At 43.3% G+C, this 21,992-nt stretch overlaps 1 protein-coding gene across 3 annotated transcripts in view; it reads left to right on the plus strand.

Annotated features, from left to right (window-relative positions):
• Positions 1 to 12,338, plus strand: part of LOC147626009 (putative carbohydrate esterase At4g34215) — a 38,435-nt gene extending 26,097 nt beyond the window's left edge. For all 3 annotated transcript variants that reach the window (XM_086817579.1, XM_086817578.1, XM_086817577.1), the window contains 3 exons: positions 10,159 to 10,442; positions 10,546 to 10,889; positions 11,692 to 12,338. In XM_086817579.1, the coding sequence (XP_086673705.1) occupies positions 10,181 to 10,442; positions 10,546 to 10,889; positions 11,692 to 11,925 (840 nt within the window). In that variant the 5' untranslated portion in view covers positions 10,159 to 10,180 and the 3' untranslated portion in view covers positions 11,926 to 12,338. The remainder of the gene's footprint in view (positions 1 to 10,158; positions 10,443 to 10,545; positions 10,890 to 11,691) is intronic.
• The last annotated feature ends 9,654 nt before the right edge of the window (positions 12,339 to 21,992 follow it).

The following is a 21,992-nucleotide window of genomic DNA, read 5'->3' on the forward strand; positions in this document are numbered from 1 at the left end:
AATGTGTCGCCATTTGCAGCTCCGATCCTGTTTGTCAAGAAGGATGGGTCTTCTCGATTGTGTGTCGATTATCGTGCACTCAATAAGAAGACTATCAAGAGTAAGTTCCCGATGCCTCAAATAGATTATATTCTCGAGAGGTTGAATGGGACCAAGGTGATCTCGAAACTAGACTTGAAGAGTGGGTACCACCACATGAGGATTGTGGAGGGGGGCATTCCCAAGATAGCCTTTCGTACGGAACGGGTCCACAATGAATTTGTTGTCATGCCTTTTGGCTTGAGGAACGCCCAGCCACATTCAACCTCATGATGATGCGTGTGTTCAGGGATTTAATAGGAAAGTGTGTGTTCATATTTCTGGACGACATACTATTTTTTTCAGCTACCGTTGAGCAGCACGACATTGACATGGAGAAAGTCCTGAAGTTGCTGGAAAGTAGCGAGCTCTACGTCAATAAAAAGAAGTCGAAATTTTATTTGTTCGAGGTTCACTACCTTGGATACATTATCAGTGTCGAGGGTATCCGACTTGATCTGGCCAAGGTGGCCGAGATTGTCAATTGGGAAGTACCATAGTCTGCGTTTGACGTCAGATCCTTTGTGTGTATATGCTAGGCATACTCTACCCACAGACCTCTCGACGGATCTCATCGATTTGCTGAAGGGTGTCAAGACTAGAAGACAGTGGATTCGAATGACTCCACGAGCATTGGAGGCATTCAAGAACCTTAAGGTGGCTTTGTTAGAAGCACTTTGTCTAACGCTTGTCTCGTGGAACGAGCCGTTTTCCAAGTGATCACCGATGTGAGTAACATCGCAATTGGAGGTGTATTACAACAGAATGGTTATCGAGTAGCTTACATGTCTCGTAAGTTACTGCCTGCAGAAAAGAATTACTCGGTATACCATCGGAAACTTCTAGCAGTTATTCAGGCCTTGAAACATTGGAAACATTTCTTTTATGGTTGTGAATTTGAGGTTCGCACTGACCATCAAGCATTACGTTGGATTTTGACAATGCCAAGTGCACAATGGAGTGACTGACAGCACCGCTGGAGTAAAATTTTCCAGCAATTTGGTGGTATGATTGGGTACCTTCCGGGAAAGGCCAACCCAGTGCCCGATGCTTTGAGCAAGAAGGGACTAGTGACTTTGATTCATATCACTAGACTTGCCCTCACTGGTATGGGACTAGATGACATGAAGTACACTTATGTGGATTCCGAGGAATTCGGTACATAGTGGAAACATGCATTGGATACCACAGGACCATGCCACTTTTTGATACGCGCTGGTTGGCTTTTCTAGAAAGACCGACTTTGTGTCATGAAGTCGTTTAGGGCAGCTTTTCTTCACGACGTCCATGACGCCATCACTGGTGGTCATTGAGGCATGAATTCGACTCTGGAGAAGTTAGAACGATAGTATTATTGGCCAAGAATGAGGTGAGATGTGTTTGCACATGTGCAACAATGTGACATTTGTCAGAAGGTGAAAGCTTCTCGTAGAAAGAATATAGGATTGTTACAGTTTTTATCGATTTTCGAAGGACCTTTCCAAGATATATCCATTTATTTTGTCATGAATCTGCCTCCCAGTCGGGGTAAGCGTAATACTCTATGCTTGACTATTGTTGATAGATTTAGCAAATTTGCTATGCTTATCCCTTACAGGGCCAATGTGATCGCCCGAGGATGTTGTCCATTTGTTCATTTGGCATTGGTACCCGATTGGCGGGATCCCTAGGACCACAGTGTCAGATCAAGATGCCAAGTTTTAATGAATTGAGTGTGTTTGAAAGCAAAGAGTTAAAGAAGTTACTTGACTCGTTTCAAGATGTATTTCCTAAGGAGCTGCCATCGGGTTTACCACCCGAAAGGGCAGTTGATCATCATATTGATCTAGTTCTTGGTGCTCAACTTGTTAGTGTTCCGCCGTACAAGTTGAGCTAGGCTGAGGAAGATGAGTTGGCTCAACAACTCGCAGACTATTTGAGGATGGGCCAGATTTGTTCAAGTAAATCACCTTGGGGTGCACCTGTGTTACTTAGGAGAAAGAAGGATAAAACCTGGCGAACAAAGTGACAATCAAGAACCGCTATCCTCTATCTAGATTAGATGACTTGATTGATCGTTTAGTAGGAGCGAAGTATTTCACGAAGATAGATTTACGTACTGGCTACCACCAGATACATATTCATGAAAAGCATATCGAAAGAACCGCCTTTCCGACTAGGTATAGCCATTACGAGTTTCTCGTATTATCTTTTGGGTTGACCAATGCTCCAGCCACTTTCTAGCAAATGATGAACGATCTTTTTCGTGAATGGAAAGTTCATGGTGGTGTTCTTGGATGATATTTTAGTATGCAGTCGTACTCTTGAGGATCATGCTAGACACCACATGCTTATCTTGATTCTTTTAAGACAAAATCGATTGTACGCTAAATTTAGTAAATGTGAGTTTTTTATGAAAGAAATCATTTACTTGGGACACAAGATCACAAGAGATGGGTTGAGCATTGACTATGACCGAGTACAGAAGGTTTTGGCTCGGCCGATACCGCAGACGATGAGACAACTTCATTCTTTTCTCCGTTTTGTTGTTTTTATTTGGAAATCTGTGTGGGAGTACTCTCAGTTCACACTACCAATGATCAACTTGTTGAAAGGTCGTGGACATAAGTCGAATTAGCCTATCACTTGGAGTAACGATTTAGATACGACCTTCAGACTTTTGAAAGACACAGTCAAGGAAGCACCTACCTTAGCACTGCTCGATCCTTGCTCTTGAGACCGACTCGAGTGACTGTGTGATAAGGGTTGCTCTATTCCAAGATGGTATGATGTCACCAGCCTGGACATTTCCCAGTCTGAAAGGGGTCTGGTGGACTCCAGGATGTTTAAATATTTGGAAAGTACATGCTTTGGGAATGGGGGATTATCCTAGAATACAAAGGACCACACTCCTAAAATTTAGAAGAGTTGCTATATTTGGCCCGACTCCGATGGAAATTCTGTTCACGTCATTACATCTGGAATTGAGCAGATACCAAGAGTTGGCAAAGTGCCTATGACAGAATGTCTACTAGTTGGGATATTTTTAGAGATAAAGTTTATGGAAGGACCCATCTCTTAGATTGGGACATGTGGCAAGGAGGTGGACCAAAGTGAGACAAGTGGCCTGACACTTGTTAGAAAGTGGATCAAAGTGAGACAAGTGGCCTCACACTTGTCACTTCAGCTATTGTGTGGCTCTCCACTTGTCATCGTAGCCATCTCTTGCCATTTTAGCTCATGGGAGGCCCAAATCTATAAATTGGAGCCCTCTCTCTTCATTAATGGAGGCTCTCTTGCTGCACACTAGCCTCTACCACCGTTACAGGCTGCCCTAATGATGGCTACTCTCTTTCTCTCTCTCTTGAAGGCTGCCCATGAAGAATACCGGCTGTTGGGGACTGTTTTGGAGGCTTCCATCGCGAAGAGATACTGAAGGCAAGGGTATTTAATCATTTATTATGATTTCTAGCCATTGTACTTGTTGCACCAGCATTTGTACTTGTTGTACTTGCTGTACCAGCCATTATACCTGTTGTACCAGCCATCGTATTGGCTGTACCAGCCACTGTACTTGTTGTACTAGTCATTGTATCTACTGCACCAGCATTTGTACTTGCTGTACCTGCTGTACCAGCCATCGTATCGGTTGTACCAACCATTGTACTTAGTGTACTAGCTATTGTACTTGCTGTACTAGCCATTGTACCTGCTGTACCGGTTGAATGGAGAGTTGTACTTGCTGTACCCTTTCTATTGCATGAAGACCCGTGGTTTTTGGGGAAGAATCAGTACCCACACGGAGGTATATGGATTATATTGTTGGCTTGGCATTTCTACAGCCTATGTTCCGGCATGGTAGCCTTGTGTTGGGCTGTGTTATGGCATTTGTATAGGGATAATCCGGCATCTCCCGTGGGGAGAGTAAGGCTCTCAAAGCTTGTACATGATATTATTCTCCTTGGGTAATAAAATACTCCAAGGGGGGGGGTCGGCCCATTCCGGCCTCTATGCGGTGTCACACGTGCAAGCTCCATTTTCAGCATTTGTGGATGTTTTGTCGAGCTTTATGTTTTATGCAAAGTGATGATGGATATGTGGTAAGGCTGTGGCCATGTTTAAATGTTTTAATATGCATTGATGGTATCAACAAGTGTGTCAAAGGCCCTAGTCCCCCGGGCACTCGCCGCGAGTTACATTGGTATCAGAGCATAGGCTTTCTTGGAAGCGGAGGCTTCCTTCTATCAATAAGGAAGAGAAAAGATCTCAAGTGGGGACCACACTTACCATCATTGCTGTTAAGCATGGCCAGCCGCTTCATAGCTTATGAAGCAAGAGCATGAGCAGTAGACAACTTGTTGATCTAAGGATTTATGAATTCACAAAATTTATCTTGGAAGTATGGAGTTGGCTTTATGTGCACACGTTTAGCACTCTTTTCATATGGATATTGTGGATTACATTATCAAGCTTACAGGCAAGCTATGTGGAGATATATCTCGGGATATCTTAAGGATATGGTGAGGAGTATAGATATTAAGCTTCACAAGCAATTTCTATGGACGAATTTGTCCGAGTTTATAGAGAACAAATCTTTGGATATCTCATGGATATGATGCTTTTATGGATAAAGTCCACCTCTACTCCAAGGTGTGTGGTTAGCACGGAGTATGTGGTAAGAGTTATGGTATACAAGGATTATGGTATACAGGTCTATGGATTCCTAGACTTCTTTTCTAGGGATTTGGATCCATCCTCAAGTTTATGGATTACGTTTATGGCTCCCTTTTACTGCGATGGATTATTCTTTATGGCTCCCTTTATTTGGGATGCATTGGAATTTGGACTTATGGAACTCATGGTTCACATACCTTGTGTAGTGTGTTCTTGTCCTATGTGCTCTCTTGAAGATTGTTTCTACCATGTGAGGGTGGAACAATAGAGAGCAGATGGAAGGGAACATGGGCACTTCAAAGGGTAGTGACAAGCACAACATACCCTGTGTAGTGTTCTCTTGTCCTACGTGCTCTCTTGAAGATTGTTTCTACCATGTGAGGGTGGAACAATAGAGAGCAGATGGAAGGGAACATGGGCACTTCAAAGGGTAGTGACAAGCACAACATACCCTTTGTAGTGTTCTCTTGTCCTACGTGCTCTCTTGAAGATTGTTTCTACCATGTGTGGGTGGAACAATAGAGAGCAGATGGAAGGGAACATGGGTACTTAAGAGGGTAGTGTGAGTTGGTGGCCGAAATGCCTACAAACTATTGGTGGCCGAAATGCCTATAAACTATGTGTAGCAGAAATGCTTATGGAACACCAGGTTATCTATGCCTGCGAGTGATTGTTTTATCTTGTTACTTGAGCCCACCTCTCATCCAAGGTGTGTGGTTTGAGTACCAACACGGAGTGCAAGTGGTAAAGTGGACATGACGGGACTTATGTCTATGCCAAGGGTCATGTGGACCAATGTCTTGTTGGCAGGAGACTTATTTTGTCTCGCCCATTTACTTGGGACATGGATTATGATATCTGGACTTATGGGACTGTTTTGTCTCGTCCATTTACTTGGGACATGGATTATGATATCTAGACTTATGGGACTATTTTGTCTCGCCCATTTACTTGGGACATGGATTATGATATCTGGACTTATGGGACTGTTTTTGTCTCGCCCATTTATCTTGGGACATGATTTTGATGTTGGTATTATCATTATGGAGACTTATTTAGTCTCGCCCATTTCTTTGGGACATGGATTCTTCAGTTATATTGGATTTTTGAGACTGTCTCGTCTCGCACAATCGATGGGACATGATTATATGTTGAATATATGGCTTGAAGCTTAAAGTTGCGGACAACTTTTAAGAAGCTGGGGAGGATGTCACGAGCTTGGACATTTCCCAGTCTGAAAGGGGTCTGGTGGACTCTAGGATGTTTAAATATTTGGAAAGTACAAGCTTTGGGAATGGGGGATTATCCTAGAATACAAAGGACCACACTCCTAAAATTTAGGAGAGTTGCTATTTTTGACCCGACTTCGATGGAAATTCTATTCGCATCATTACATCTGGAATTCGTAGAGCAACTGAATGCTCCTCAAATTCCATCCGAAAGTCAGTCTTGCATACTTTATGCACTGATAGAAGATGAAAACCTAGAGCAGGGACATAAAGAACACGGGAAGCATGCTTGTTCCCCTTGCCGTCGGGAATAATCTCCATCCGGCCCTCACTATGTATCGGAATAGTGGAGTTGTTGCCAATAAAGATGCGACCTGACTGCCGTTTCAGATCCAGAAAGAAGTCACGGGAGGGAGTCATGTGCCTGGAAGCACCACTGTTAAGAATCCATTCCCGGGTATCCTTCGCGGTGAAGCCAACTGCCTCCTCGCTCGAAGATGATGAAGCATCGGAGTCCATCATCTCTAAGTGCACAAATGCCTGAGTCTTTGCAGCTGAGGTTGAGGGATAAGCACTCTTCCCTGTCCGCTTAGGACACTTCCTCCAATAGTGGCCTTTCTCGCCACAGTCATTGCAGAATCTTTCGGCCTTCAGCTTCTCTTGTTCTGAGTCAGGCTTCTTCTCAGTAGACTTCTCCGGTGAAGCCTTCCCTTTGCCCTTGTTGTTATTCCGGCCTTTCGACCGTTGGCCAGTTAAGGCTTCCGAACCGCTGTTGTGAGGAGGGTTCGTGAAACGTTCCTCCTGGTCCAAGACCATTGGCACAAGCTCCTCCCAGGTAATGTTGCTGAGCCTGCCACTCGTAATCAACGAGGAGTAGAAAGTAGAATACTGAGTAGGCAAGTGGGACAGCAAAGTGATGGCCATGTCTTCAGATGATATCTCCTTCCCAGCTTGTAGGACTTCCTGCTGAAGGGCCTGCAGCTTGTTAATGTGTTCCCGCATCGTCGAGGACTTTGCAGGGTTCATAACCCACATCTACACTTCCAAGGAGATCCATTTCTTGGGTGATACCCTGTTATAAAGAGAAGCCAAGTGCTCCCATATGCCTCTCGCCAGCGTCATGTGCTTTACATGATTGATCACTTGTGGTGTGTAGTTGAGGGAAATAAATGACCGGACCCTGGCGTTGACACAATCCCACATGTGTGCCTGTGCCTCTCGGTCCTTCCTCATCGACAGTAACTCCCCTTTCTCTGCTTCCGGCCGTGGAACCCCGACGATGATGAAATCAGCAAGGTCATATGACTCCAGCACAGACTCCATCATGACCTTCCAGATGCTGTAATTAGATCCGTCCAACTGACGGTCCACTGGGAATGTGGGGAGAGTCGGAATCTTCACGTGCTTCTCAGCCATCTCTAGTAAATCTACCATCGCGGGGAGTAAACTGAAAGGGTGGGTGGGTGGGAAAAAAATCTCTAAAACCTGCAAGTGGCTGTCCAGCACCTTAGCCTGCCTTCTCTTTCACCTTCTCTTCCCAAACCGTCCAATAATACAGTCCACCAATCAGCAACCTAACGATCCCCCTCTTGCTCAGAAAACTCCCAAGATCTATCACGAGCCTAGGGCTCTGATACCATGTCAGAATATGCAGCGGAAATGATAACCAAACTTGGGTTGACAAGAGCAAGTAGAGTGCAGAAAATAGACAGCACAAGAAACACAGAGAAATAGGTGTGTAAACTCTTCTCTATACACAAGATCCCGCAAATAACTGAATGAATTAAGTGGTGGGGGGCATGGGGCCTATTTATAGGCCCCATGCATGCAGTCGGCCAGCGCTGGTGGCTCTCCACGACTGCATGAAGCAATCGGCCAGCAGTAGAAAACTCCACGAAGTCGGCCAGCAGTAAATACTCCACGCTTGCCGATTGGGCAGTCGGCCAGCCACACGAGTGCTGAATGGACAGTCGGCCAGCCACCAGAAGCTCCTGCCAACATCTGGCATCCATCCACACTACCAAAAAATGGGGAAAAATAGGGAAAAAATACGGGGAGTGAGGAAAAATGATAAAACACCTATACAGGGCGGGCACACCCACAACAGAGGCCCTGGTGGTATAAAAATAGACAAGAGATGACTTCTAATAGAAGGATCGTGTTGAGGAGGACGTTACATGGGAGACATTGACTACCCTTCAGAAGGATTACCTTGAGTTTTTACTGAGCTCAGGAGTGAGCTCTTAGAGGAAGGGGAGTTGCACAGAGTGTATCTACCGTGTGCAGCACGCACACAAGACTAGCTTCGAGGCTTGGTGTAGCTTGGAGCTAGGTAGGCAGATTGGCGAGTTGGGCTGGGGATGGACAGACCCATGTGTGGATGCCCGGTGGCTGGCCAAGAGCCTATAAAAAGGTGGCCAGGGTCAATTAGTCAGGCAAAGTCTCGTGAGACTATGCGAGAGCTTTGCAGTCAAGAGCCTGGATCTAGTGCAGACATGCACCTGTTTCATGCAGCCGAGGCCGGCAGTAGTCTCGAGGCCCACAAGGGTAGCTCCGTGGCAGTATGGGACGTCATGGGGTAGAGATTGGTTGGTATGTCTAGCTAGTTAGCCATAGTCACAAGTAACGGGGGACGGGGACGGGGGACGGCCATGAGTAGGGAACGGGGACGGGGGAGGGAACGGCACTCAAAAAATACTTTTTTTAAAAAGTTTTTCCACCCTCAGGTAACTACGCAGGCACCGGCTAACTCTACTTTGTGAGTCCCCCCTATATGAGGAGAAGGCATTTATGAGTAGCACGGGTCACCTGATAGGTCCCGGTTTAAACACTGGATGGTGGCCGATTGTGGCCAGATAGCATGAGACGATTCTGGAGAAGGTTGGCACATTGCCAACCAGGCTACATGCATATGCGGTGAGTTATTATACACCTACTACATATGGGCTGTAAATTTTGGGTCCGTTGCGGCGCGCAGTTTCACACCAGCTTACTTGGGGAAAGGTGCGGAGGGGGGCGTGAGCCCCTCTCTGCAGGGGTCCGGGGGCTGTTTACGCTAAACTCCATGCTTGTAGCCTTGTAGCCTTGTTCTTATATAGATATTAGATAGACAAGAGAGAGGCAAGGGCAAGTGAGAGAGAGAGAGGCAAGAGCCAAGCCTCAAGGGCCAAGGGCCAAGGCCCCAAAGCTCAAGCCTAAATGCCAAACCTCAAGGCAAGAGAGAGGCAAGGCCCAAGGCCCAAGCCTCAAAGGCTCAAGGCCTCCCCAAACGGCCAAGCCAAACGGCTAGAAACGGGCAAAAGAAACCACAGAATGGCTCCCTGCCGGCCCCCCACAGTGCCGTCCCCCACAGCTGTCCCCGTTCCTACTGCCGTCCCCTTCACCGTCCCTTGTGAGGGACGCCTCCAGGTGGACGTCTGACCGTCCCCTGCCGTCCCCGTTCCTGAACCATCCCGACTTGGCGTCCCTCCGTTCCAATAGTCCGTCCCTTCCGTCCCCTGTGACTATGTAGTTAGCTCAGCTCGTGGCTCAGTGGGGACCGCCAAAACTTGTGGGCTTTGCCCACGGCTGTCGTGGTTGGGTGGTGAGTTAGGCCTGCACCCCCCTTTTCATAGTTTTATGGCTTTGTTTTGCAAGTTTGGAGTCTTGTTGCAAGTATGCCCTACGAGGAGACCCTCGAGATTTGATAGCTACGGAGAAGTAATCTCTCTGGCGAAGCATGGCAGACCCTAAAATCCACCTTACTCCCAACAGCCATGGTTTGCCATTCCTTGTAGTGTTGCGTGCAATGCAGATGCATAGGAAATCCTTCCATGGCTGTCCGGTTTTACCTCTTTCCAAACTTTGCTAGGGTCATATCACAACGTAGTAATTTTCTGTTTGTGTTTCACTTAGCAATGATGGCATCATGAGTGGCAGCTTCAATGAGCTATCAAGGTTATTTTGAAGGGTGTGTAAAGTTTCGAGCATGCAATAGATGTGATGATGAAATAGTTTTTCAAGAAAATGCTTATTTTGTATAACTCCTTTCTTTCTTGCTAATGCTTCAAAGATTGGTATTTGTTTCAAGTGTTTATTTTCAAGTCTGTTACCAATGAGCATCTTCGATATTGCAATCCACTTTGATTTCTTTCCTTCATGTGCATTATTTGCCCCTCCTTTAATTTGCCTAAACCAAAAGACTTTTTGCTGAATTTAGGTCTCAGCACAAGCTGTTATCCATGGCGGATGGTAATTTTCCCAAGCATTCAGAGGTGTCCACACCTGAGACTGTCAATGATGTAATCATTTTGTCTGGTCAAAGCAATATGTCAGGGAGAGGTGGTATCCATACAAAGCATCACAAAGACGGCAGCATCCATAAGGAATGGGACCACATTGTGCCTCCGGAATGTGAAGTAGACACGGGGACAATTTTGTGTTTAAATGCGAAACTGCATTGGGTGAAGGCTTTGGAACCTTTGCATCACGATATCGATACAGGTGGGAAGTCTCCATTAACAAGTGCCGGTTGCCCTGCATCCAGTGTAGTTTCTTTGGACTAGTTTTGCTACCATGTTTAGTGCTGTCATCTTCTGTAAAGCAGGTAAAGTTTGTGGCTTGGGACCTGGGCTGGTCTTTGCAGCATCTGTCCTTCGACATTGCAAAGCTGCTGGAGAAGAACCTGCTCCAGCGATTGGCTTGGTGCCATGTGCAGTTGGTGGAACCCAAATCAAGGAATGGGAGAAAGGAAGCAGGCTTTACGAGCAGATGATCAAACGTGCAAAGGCTGCCATAAGTAAATCAGGCACCTTAAAGGCACTTCTTTGGTACCAAGGTGAGAGTGACACCCTATCTTCTGATGATGTCAAGGAATTTCCACAAAGGCTGGAAGCGTTATTTACCAACATTCGTTCCGATTTGCAAAATAGTGAGCTACCAGTCATTCAGGTTTGCTTCCTACCTTGAGCTTCTCAGCAGGGTTTTTTGGTCCTCTGTTAGGCAGGAATATGTGAAGATGGTCAACAAGGGACTTCGGGGTTTTGGATTTATTGTTTTTCTATTCGGTTTTTTTTTTGTATGAGTGGTGTGTAAGAGGACATTTGTGGGCACCAACAGGCTGGTTGCCCTTAGAACTCGGACAGGGGAGGTCCTGAGTTCAATCCCGCCTGGTCACTGGTTCATGTTGTGGCCGTGGCCACAAGTTCTTTGCCTCCGGGCAGGTATGTAAAAACCGCGGGCAACCAATATGGTGACCACAGGTGGATCTACTCAAGGGGGGAAAAAAAAGAGAACATTTGTGGCTAGGTACAAATGACAATTAGGCCCCTTACACATTACAGGTGCCTGTTAGCAAAAGCAGCATCTTTGTGGTGGCTTTCGGACGGATGTGCAATTTTACCCATGCATCAACTGTCTGTTTGGTAATGTGTAACATGTGTAATGGGCCTTTTTTGTCTTTGGTGTAGCTTCCGGTTGTTGTAAGAGGGTTTAAGAAGAGATTTTAGGTTAGGTGTTCACCTTTAGGTCAAATCTTTCTCCTATACAACGTTTGCCACTAATGGTGTGTAGACTTGACTGTAGCTTAATAGAGTATTTAAGAAGATGCTTTGGGTCAGGTGGCAAATTGGTAACCAAGGTTGTTGCATTTTGGAAATATTTTTTCCTTGTCCATGTTTTAACTTGGTTTTGTGTGTTTTGGGGCACACAAGTATACCTTTTCATCTTGTTATTATTGTTTGGTTTTTGACAGGTGGGCATAACAGCCGCAAATCATCCATTCCCGGAGTTCTTGGAGGAGGTTCGCCAGGCTCAAATGGCGGTGAATCTTCCGGGAGTGTATTATGTTGATGCAAAGGGTCTTCCTTTATTGGAAGATAACATTCATCTTAACATGCATGCACAAGTGCAACTTGGCAAAATGCTTGCAGAGGCCTACATGGAACATGTTGAGAACTCAGCTACCAGATTGCCTGAGGATTCCTAATGTTGCCAGTGTGCTCAATTGTTGGGTTTCCAAACGATTGACTTTGATGCCCAAAGCCTTAAACTTGATTCAACATGTTGAAGTGGAATTGAATAAAGCCTGAGATTTGGCTATGCATCTCGCGTTTGGAGGGGTGTGTGTGTGTGTGTGTGTGCGTGTTGTAAAGCAGTTGAGACCTTTTGTGCAACTCTCCTGTGTATGTTGTATAAAGCATTTGAAATCTATTGAGCTGTCGGTACTGAGTTGGATATGTTTTTTAAACCCCCATGGATGGTTAGCTTTAAGAGCTGTGTGAGAGCAAGTTGATTATTATTATTTGGTCATAACGGAGGCTGTAATTTCTTTGCTGTAGTAGGATATGCCTTCAGTTGTATTTTTCTTAATAGAGAAAAAAAGCTTGCTTCTTAAGAAAAGTTTGTGTGCACTTCCATATGAAGCAAGAATATGATTCTTAGTTGACCTACCTTTGAATGTGATATGCAAAAAATACAATGGGAAAAGGATGGAGATGTTGCGGACAACCACCTTGCTAGAGTCGATTGAATTTCATGCTTCACTCCTAAACAACATTGCCTGAGACCAACTAGAAATGTTTGGGGAGTCAGGCAGCCATGAAGCCAAAAAAAAAAAAAAAGAAGAAGTCAGGAGGAAGGGGGGGGCCAGATGTAGAACTTCTCTGTATGAGAAACTACAGTTGGATGCCTTCATTTTGGTTGGATGACTGTTACTCTGGAGAGACCTCGCCCATGGAATTTCCCTTGATGCCGAGGCTGATGTTCAAGCTCAGGAACTCACTGCTGCTGTAGGAGCTCCTCGACTGGACCGTAGATTAATCATAGCCTCTACAAATAATGGGGACCGTAGATTAATCATAGGCACTACAAATAATGGGGACGGTGGGTAGATGGTGTCAAATGGGCGTATAAAGGGATACATCTTTAACCAAAGGTCTTTTGTAACTTTCATTACTAGTCAATGGATGAGGAACGGTTTTACGCACCTAGTCAGCATCTCTCACAAGGTGTTTTATTATTGGTAGTTGTTGGAATCAAAGCTATCATATTTTCCAATTCAACACATCATGTGTAAGAGCTCCAAGCCCTAACCCTCAGCCTTGCATGCAAAAATGTGATGAAGAGGATAACGATGAACCGACATCTCAAAGGGATAAAACCCGACCTTGGGCATTCAAGGTGTGCCTTATCGGCCACATGCCACAAACCTTGTGCTACAACTGTCACCCACAAACGCTACACATTCACACTTAATCTCATAAGCGGTGATGTGCCGTCATGGGTTGCAGCATTCTCTCCCCCTTATCCTCGATGAGAAGCTCTCTAATGTTCCAATGTCACACAAACAACTCGAAATCCCGAAGAGTACAATATCACAATCATATTGCTCTTCATTTCAAAATCAAACATAGTTCATGATTAGCTTGATCTGTTCCATGTCTTCATGATGTACTTTGAGCCTTCAACTCCTTGTTTTCTTTCAACACTTAAGAGTAAGTGACACATAGCAACGACACAAACTTGGAGAAGTCTATTGAACACTTCTACGACAGTGTGAGAATGAATTGTACCAGACTTGTAGTGCGTGGTAGTGCGTGGTAGTCTAGAGAAAAATCACCAAGAAGGTGTAGACATGCGTGGTATGGGATGTATTACTCACAAACTTTTCAGGAGTACCACATGGCACTAACACATCCAATAGTTTCTTGTTTCCCTTCTCCACTATAGGAATGAAGTATACATACTAGCACTTCTTCTCCAACAAAGGAACGAAGTGTGCATTCTTGGGCTAGCTATCTCACTATTACCGAAACTATGCTCTTGACCATACCAAGTCTGTTCACATACCTCTAAAGGCTTCTAACACATAGGTCTCCTTAACCTCTAAAGGCTTCGACATAGGTCTCCTTAACCTCTAAAGCCTTACCAACTTCACATAGATATGTCTTCTTGATGACAAGTGCCAAGCACATTGACTATCCTCACAAAATCTTGTGTCACTAACTCTCTCAGATCCTTTGAGTCCAGAACATAAATCTTGCCATTCCGCTTGGTAAACATCCGTTTACGAGATACTAAATCAAACAGTGCTGACTCCTCTCGTCAACATAGTACACATCTTGGTCCATAACATGGATTGTCATGACAAACATTGCTCACTTTACCATACACATAGCTCTTTTGAGCATGAGGAACATATTTCCCCATTACTAGCATGATGAATCAAACAAAGTTGACTATCTTACCCAATTAATACATATACCTTAGCTTCCTCACATGAACCGATAGTTGTTGGATCACTCAAGAGTTTCCTTAGTTCCTGTTGTTTGATTGCCCTTTAAACTATAATTTGGGGTTTCTTGAGTTGCATGCTCCTTGAATGATATTCACCTAGATCTCATGATCTTTGACAGCTCAATCAAATGCACCATTGATTGTAAACCTACACTACCAAATGTCTATACCCCTTTTAATAAAGGTTAATATACAAAATTTGAGGTTTCATGTACCTTTAATATTTCCACATTCCCATGAATTTTACCACCATCATCCCCTTTCGGTAGTGGTGGTACGTAATTTTATTTCATGGGAATGTGGAAATATTAAAGGTACGTAATTTTATTTCATGGGAATGTGGAAATATTAAAGGTACGTGAATAAAATTCCATACTACCACCATCCGGTGATGTATACAAATCTATCATTTACTTTCTCTTTAGCCAACAATCGAATCCAAAGTCACATTTACTCAAATTTCCACAAATAACTCTCATTCTATTCCCATAGTTCTTGACTTTCAATACTGTTTCCAAATTGCATGATGAAGCTATTACTCTTGTGATTGCTAGTGGATGGTGCTAGTGCTATGTAGCAGTAGCTATGTAGCAATAGCATTACTGTTAGCTAGTCTGGGATTCGTAGCTCGTGGTGGCTAGCACTATTGTGATTGAGCTACTAGGCTTGTCAGTGATAGCTAGTGCTACCTATTAGTCTTGTGACTACTAGTAGTTGGTACTAGCTACTAGTCGTGTGAGTGCTAGCACTACTAAGCAATCAAAGTACTACTCGCTAGCACATGATAGCACTTATAGGGGATTGCTAGCTAGCACTAGCTAGATTCTAGTATTGTGACTGCAAGTGGTTCTAGCTAGCACATGATAGAACTTATAGGGGATTGCTAGCTAGCACTAGCTAGATTCTAGTATTGTGACTGCAAGTGGTTCTAGCTAGCACATGATAGCACTTATAGGGGATTGCGAGCTAGCACTAGCTAGGTTCTAGTATTGTGACTGCAAGTGGTTCTAGCTAGCACATGATAGCTCTTACAAGACTGCCACAGCTAGCACTAGCTCGATTCTGGCATTGTGACTGCAAGTTGTTCTAGCTATAGTAGTATATTGCTAGCTAGCTTGTGGTCCCCTATATCTGCTAGATAGCATTGTGAATGCTAGCCACAATGCTAGCTAGTAGTCTTGTGAGTGCTAGCTAGCTTGTGAGTGCTAGCTAGTGGTAGCAACCAATCCCCTATGTCTATTAGATAGCAGTGTGATTGCTAGCTAGTAGTTACAATACTAGAATTGCTAGCTAGTAGTTACTATATTGCTATCTAATAGTACTAGTGGTAGCTAACAGGCTTGTGAGTGGTAGCAACCAATCCCCTATATATATTAGATAGTAGTGTGATTGCTAGCTAGTAGTTACAGTGCTATCTAGTGGTAGCTAGTAGGCTTGTGAGTGCTAGCTACTAGTCCCTTGTATTGAAAACTAAATAGCATTGTGACTGCCAGAGCTAGCAGTCTTGTGAGTGTGATAGCTAGTGGTAGTTAGCACATGATATCTCTTGTAGGCATGGTAGCTAGGAATAGCTAGATTCTGGCATTGTGACTACAAGTAGTTCTAGCTATAGTAATACAAGATATAGGGTACTGCTAGCTAGCTAGTAGTCCCCTATATCTGCTAGTAGCTAGTGATAGCTACCACTAGCTCTAGCACTCACAAGACTGGTAGCTAGCTAGTCACAAGATCGGCTAACAATCATGGGACTGCTAACTAGACTGCTAGCTAGCACTGTGAGACTACTAGAGCTAGTTGTCGTGTGGCTTCTAGGTAGAGCTAACTACTAGTAGTCACAAGACTGCTAGCTAGTGCTAGCTATCATAGGACTGTTAGTTGGCACTATGTAACTAATAGCTAGCACTAGATATCACATAGCGTTAGCTAGCAGTATCCTAACTACTAGCTAGTGCTACCAAGGCAATCAAAATACTACTAGCTAGCAGTACCTAGAAGTGCTAACTACCTCAAACAATATGTTAGCTAGTGATAGCTAGCACTAGCAATTACACATAGTGCTAGCTAGCAAAAATACAGCTAGCTAGCACTAGCTAGAAGTACTAAGTACCTAAGTTGTATTGCCAAGCAATATGCTAACTAGTGCTACCTTTCATTGGATTCTTGATGGCAAAATTAACTTTACCCTCCAAACATCATAACCTTAGCAGCTTCAGGGATTTGTCGCGTGAAATTTCTCTTTAGGTAAATTTTCTATGCAGAACAAATGGGTAAAACAGAAAAGATGCTAGCGGTGTCTACACAACACCATATAAACACCCAATATCACTTTGTCTTTGACACTAACTCCACACCTTATGCAAGAATCAACCAGAATGATAGGCGTGGAGTCATGCGGCTGAGGCACCATTGGTGGAGGGGTTCAATTCAAAGAGATTCATATTGTCCACATTTCTTAGCATATGCTCTTTTTAAGTCCTCCTGTGGTAGTACCGTATATGATAGATGAATCTTTTGTAGTACCCTATATACATGGCATATAAGAAGATAAATATTCTATAGTATTATACATGACCCATAAATCTCTATACTCCCTTATAGTTAGTGGGTGGTTTCCAAAATTACATAGATCTTAGAAATGCCATTCTTGGAGATAATGTGTCCATTCTTCGAAATGCCATTCTTAGAGCTAACATGTCTAAGGATGTCTCCATGTTTAACCCAGAATTGACATTTGAACAAGCTCAACAAGATATAGTAGTTTGCACCTCTCGAAAACTTGTGGAGGAAAACTTATCTAGGACAAGTAAGATACACTTGGAGTGCAGGAGAATGCCATTTCTGAATATCTCTAGGATCTTTCAAAAATTATACCCCTCTTCTTGGGTAGAAGTGGGCCCTGCAAAAAAGAACATGAGGACCCAAAATGGTAGGAGAGGGTTGTGTGAATGATTTGTGAAAGTCCCCTTTGATGGGGAGACAACTATTGGGGGAAGAGGTGGGCATGAGCCAAAAGAGTGAAGGCCCCCTTCGAGAGAGGATTTCAATTCATAGGTATGATAATTGCAAGAGAGGGGGAAAGGACTACCAAGCAATTATACATAAAAGAGGATAATAATAATCTATTATCTTTATTAGAGTGAGATCAAAGTAGCAATACACACATAGATGCAGTAAGGAAAGATAGATGGAAGCACAACACTCAAAGTAGATTGATGAGTATTAGTGAAGTACAAGTGAAGTGACATGATAAGGTCACTTAAACACACTCATAAGAGTACGTACATATGCTTGAGAGAAAAAAAATCCTAAAGATGGAAAAGTACCTTGGCCCATTATTAGCCTACGTCCACACATCACTACCATATAAATGGCTACAAATCCCCCCTATAGTGATGATGTGAGCATGTATAAGGATCTTGTGGCTATCCCCAAATTCCAATAATCCCAAAAGATTTAAACTTCTCTCGTGAGAGATCTTCAAACTTCTCTCATGTGAGAGAGCTTTGTGAATATATCTACCACATTGTTGGGTGTAGAGGCATAAGCCATGCTAATCTCTCCTACAATGAGCCTCTCCCTAACATAATGATAATGCACCTCAATGTGCTTTGTGCAAGCATGAAACACTGAGTTCCTCACAATAATGGCTAATGCACTGTCAATGAAATATGGAGGTGGGGGATTACTAACACCAAGATCTATCAAAAGGTGTCTGAACTATACACACTCCACAGTCGATGTGAAAGCTACCTTGTACTCACATTCATAGCTTGAAGTGGCCATTGTTGGCTGCTTTTATTGAGCCATGATATACATGAATCATTTTTCATTAAAACAAAACATGATATTAATTTTTCACATATTAACATCTACAAGCTTTGTGTGTCCAGACAATAATCATAATTACATATCACTCAGGGTGTCACATCATCATATATCTTCTTGCACCACAAACGTGATCCTCAAATAAGATGGCGTGCACCACTAGACCCAATAACTCCTTGATCTCCAAGTAAAAAACTCACATGTCCCGCATCTAGCATAATATGAGTTGTGAGTCTGGACATGTGAGCTATAAGTCTAAACACGTGAATCTACAAATGTGAGCCTAGAGACATGAGTCTAGAGGTGTACCGACCAATTATTACTATAATAAAAACTTATATATGGACACACCTACCCATGTCCTTAGAAGATTTTCTTGTCGTACAATCTTTACCACCTACAAATTCCAAGGACAATTCTTGTTATGAGAAAGAAAAATCCACTACACTTGAATGCCATAACATTTAACCCATTGTTGTTGAGCCATGATATATATGACTTACCAAGGTGAAAGAAAAAGCCACTACACTTGCATGTTATAACATCCAATCTAATTGAAATCGCAAAAAGCATGCATCTAAGCATCACCCCCCCCTTGGCATAGAATAAGCTAAGGGACTGAGTGCCTTGTTAGTATTTGAATACTCACTTGGGAGCCTGCCAATGCTTGCTTTTGGGACTATGCAAAAACCTGCTTAGATACTAATTGTCATTTCTTGGGATTGAGTCATAATCGTCCTACATGCCAATGATCATTTTTCAATGCTTCCTCAAAGGAAACACGTTCCTCTTCATTGCATATACTAGCAATGAGAACATGATCTAGAAAGAATAAGATGCCTGCTGAGAACCTGCACGTGTCTTGCTAGGTGAAGGAGCAACTAATTTTCTCTCTCGTAATGTTTGCACTAGTCATTTTAGCATACTCTTGGATGTGTATGGCTATCCTTTCCTCATCCACTACATCCTCATAAATAGGCTGATCTGTGGGGGGCTGACATTTGTGCTACTTTTTTTGCATACTCTTGGATGTGTGTATGGCTATCCTTTCCTTATCCACTACATCCTCATCTATAGGCTGATCTGTGGGGTGACATTTGTGCTACTTTTCCAATATGGGCTAACCTACAACATCTTTTTGAGTGTCCATTTGCTTCACATTTGGCTGCCCAACATTGTACTAAGAGTGAGTGCATCAAAAATGTCTTGCGCATACATTTTTCTATTTTTTTAATATAAAATCATGGGCTGAACCAAGTTCTCAATAAAGACAACATCTCTACTCACCAAAACATGCTTTGTGTCTAGATATGGTAGAGTCTATACTCTTTGCTTTCTAAGCTGTATCCCACAAAAATACATTTTACTACCTTATTATTGAGCTTATTGCATTGTTCCTCAAGCACAAGAGCATAATCAAGAAAACCAAAAACATGCAAAATGAGCCACACAGGGCTTCCTACCATTCCAAGCTTCATAAGGGATAATTGTCTACAAGGCCTTAGTGGGGCATTTGTTTAGCACATAAGTGGCATTTATGACTGCCTCTAATCAAAAAATATGAGGCAAATCCTAGCCTTTAACTATGCAACTTGCCATCTCCATGAGTGATCTATTCTTCCTCTCAGTCACACCATTTTGCTAAGGTGTATAAGGTACTATGCATTGATGTTTTATGTCTCTTTCAGCCATATATACATGAAACACATTTGGCATGTACCCCCCCTCTCAATCTATATAAAGGGTGCTAACTTTACATGCACATACATTTTTACCCATAGAAACAAAGTGTCTAAAGTATGTAAAAATCTCTGACCTTCACCTTCAACATATACACCTGGGTGTGCTTGGAGTAGTCATCATTAAAGTCACAAAGTAGAGATATCCCCCGATCGATGGTGTCCTCATGTCCATCCTTTGAGAATGATGCCCATTGCATCTTGCCTAAAATGCACCCCCCTCACATGCATGTTTGATAGGGGCCTCAAACTCTTTGGTAACTCTGACACCATCTCTTGCCTTTTAAGGTGTAGCGAATTTCCAAAATTCAAGTGACCAAAGTGGGCATGCCACAACTTTGCATCACTCATAGCATGTGTGTGACAGTAACTAAACAAGCATTATGTGCCAATCTCTCATACATGAGTCCAACTTGTAAAGCCCATGGCTTAGAGTACCTAACACCACAATGATATTTTCATCACTCTAGTCATTTACTGTACACCTCTCATCAGATATTACCACTAAGAGTTTGACAATAATTTTTTTAAAATACTCAGCACAAAAAACAAGACTTTCTGAGAGAGTGATTGTCTCACCATTTGTAGTGTTGAGATATCGAGCTCGTCTAGTGAGGCGGTGGACACTGATGACCCGCCTGGGGGATACACCACTGGCATGGTTGGTGAGATCTTGGGTGATATGCGGCCAGTGGGATGACAGGCTGTGTGACAGCCACTCTAGAGACTGGCATAGTTATAGCGCCAGCTCATTTAGTTGGGTTCACACTATAGAGAACCCTAGTATGTATTTGGTTGAGTACCTTTCATATTATGTGTACTCTTATCTTTTGTATATGGTGTGTTGAGTGTTGAGTGAAGAAGAAGATTTTTAGCCTCTCACCTTGTGTGTTCTCTATTAGGGTTTTATGAGTGTGTGTGTGCTTGCAAGAGCTCAAGCTCTCTTCCCCCCTGCATCTTTTCATGGTATCAGAGCCTGGTTCGTGCTAAGGGCTGAGCTGCAAGCAAGAGAACCACAGGAAGCGGTGCGAGGGTAAGAGCTTCAACTACTCTTCCCTATTTGTGTTGGTGACTACACCCTTGTCGGGAGCTCTACGGGAGGCACCGGCAAACGATCTCTGATTGAGGAGCTTTCTTCGCTGGAGTAAAGCTATAGGGAAACTATTCTATCCTATCAGAATCGGACAAAATTTTTTGAGCCAAAAACGCGTTTCGGGCACGTCTGGACCTCCGTTTTTCAGAAAGCAGGCGATTTCGAGCACTGCGGGTCATCGATTCTCTACAGAACTCTGTTTTAAGAACTGCAAGAAGACAGATTGACTGTGCAGACACTGTGGGTGCTGCAAAGAGGTCAACAGTTGCCACTGGGTGTATGTATGCACATTGAAGTCACTGGTTGTGACATTTGAGAGTACTACAGTACCGCTGCAGAAATATAGCAGTTTGTGCAGGACAACCAGAGTGCTGTTTCTGGTAAAATTATGTGTCTGGCAAGATGTCAAATGATGGCATAACATAGATTGTGGCTGAGAAGCTTGATAAGAATAACTTCCATGCTTGGAGGTTCAGGTTGACGAATTTCCTAATGGGAAAGGGCTATTGGGACTACATAGAAGGTGAGCATGAAGAGGCACCAGAGATATCGGACATAAATCCGATTGCTGCAGATGTGAAAGAGTTTAAAGACTGGAACCAAGGAGCCAGGAAAGTTATGTATTGGCTCTCCATTAGTATACAAGACACCATGATTGGGCACATTCAGGATGCCAAGTCCCCCAAGGAGGCGTGGGACACTTTGGTAAAGCTTTATGAAACAAATACCAAGGCACGTAAGATACAGTTGAAGAATGAACTTCATACTGTGGAAAAAAAGAGCATGTCTGTGAATGACTATGCGTTAAAGATTTGTGGAATCCCTTGCATCTATTGGTGTGTCAGTAGATGATGATGATAAGGTGGAGGTCTGTCTACGTGGTCTCGGGCTACAATACAAGGCAATCAAGACGTCTATTCAGACTCAGGAAAACATTCCCAACTTTACAGATTTGGTGTCTATGCTGATTATGTTAAAAACCATTCTAAGGAGGATCAAACACTAGCTCCATTGCATAGTTGAATAGAAATGAAGAAGATGAAGTTAAGCTACTAATCAAGAAGTAATTAGCATAATGATGAGCATAATGACAACATAAGT

This window comes from Cibotium barometz, chromosome 23, assembly GCF_041138505.1.
Source record: "Cibotium barometz isolate CiBa-2024 chromosome 23, ASM4113850v1, whole genome shotgun sequence".
NCBI classification, from domain to species: Eukaryota; Viridiplantae; Streptophyta; class Polypodiopsida; order Cyatheales; family Cibotiaceae; genus Cibotium; species Cibotium barometz.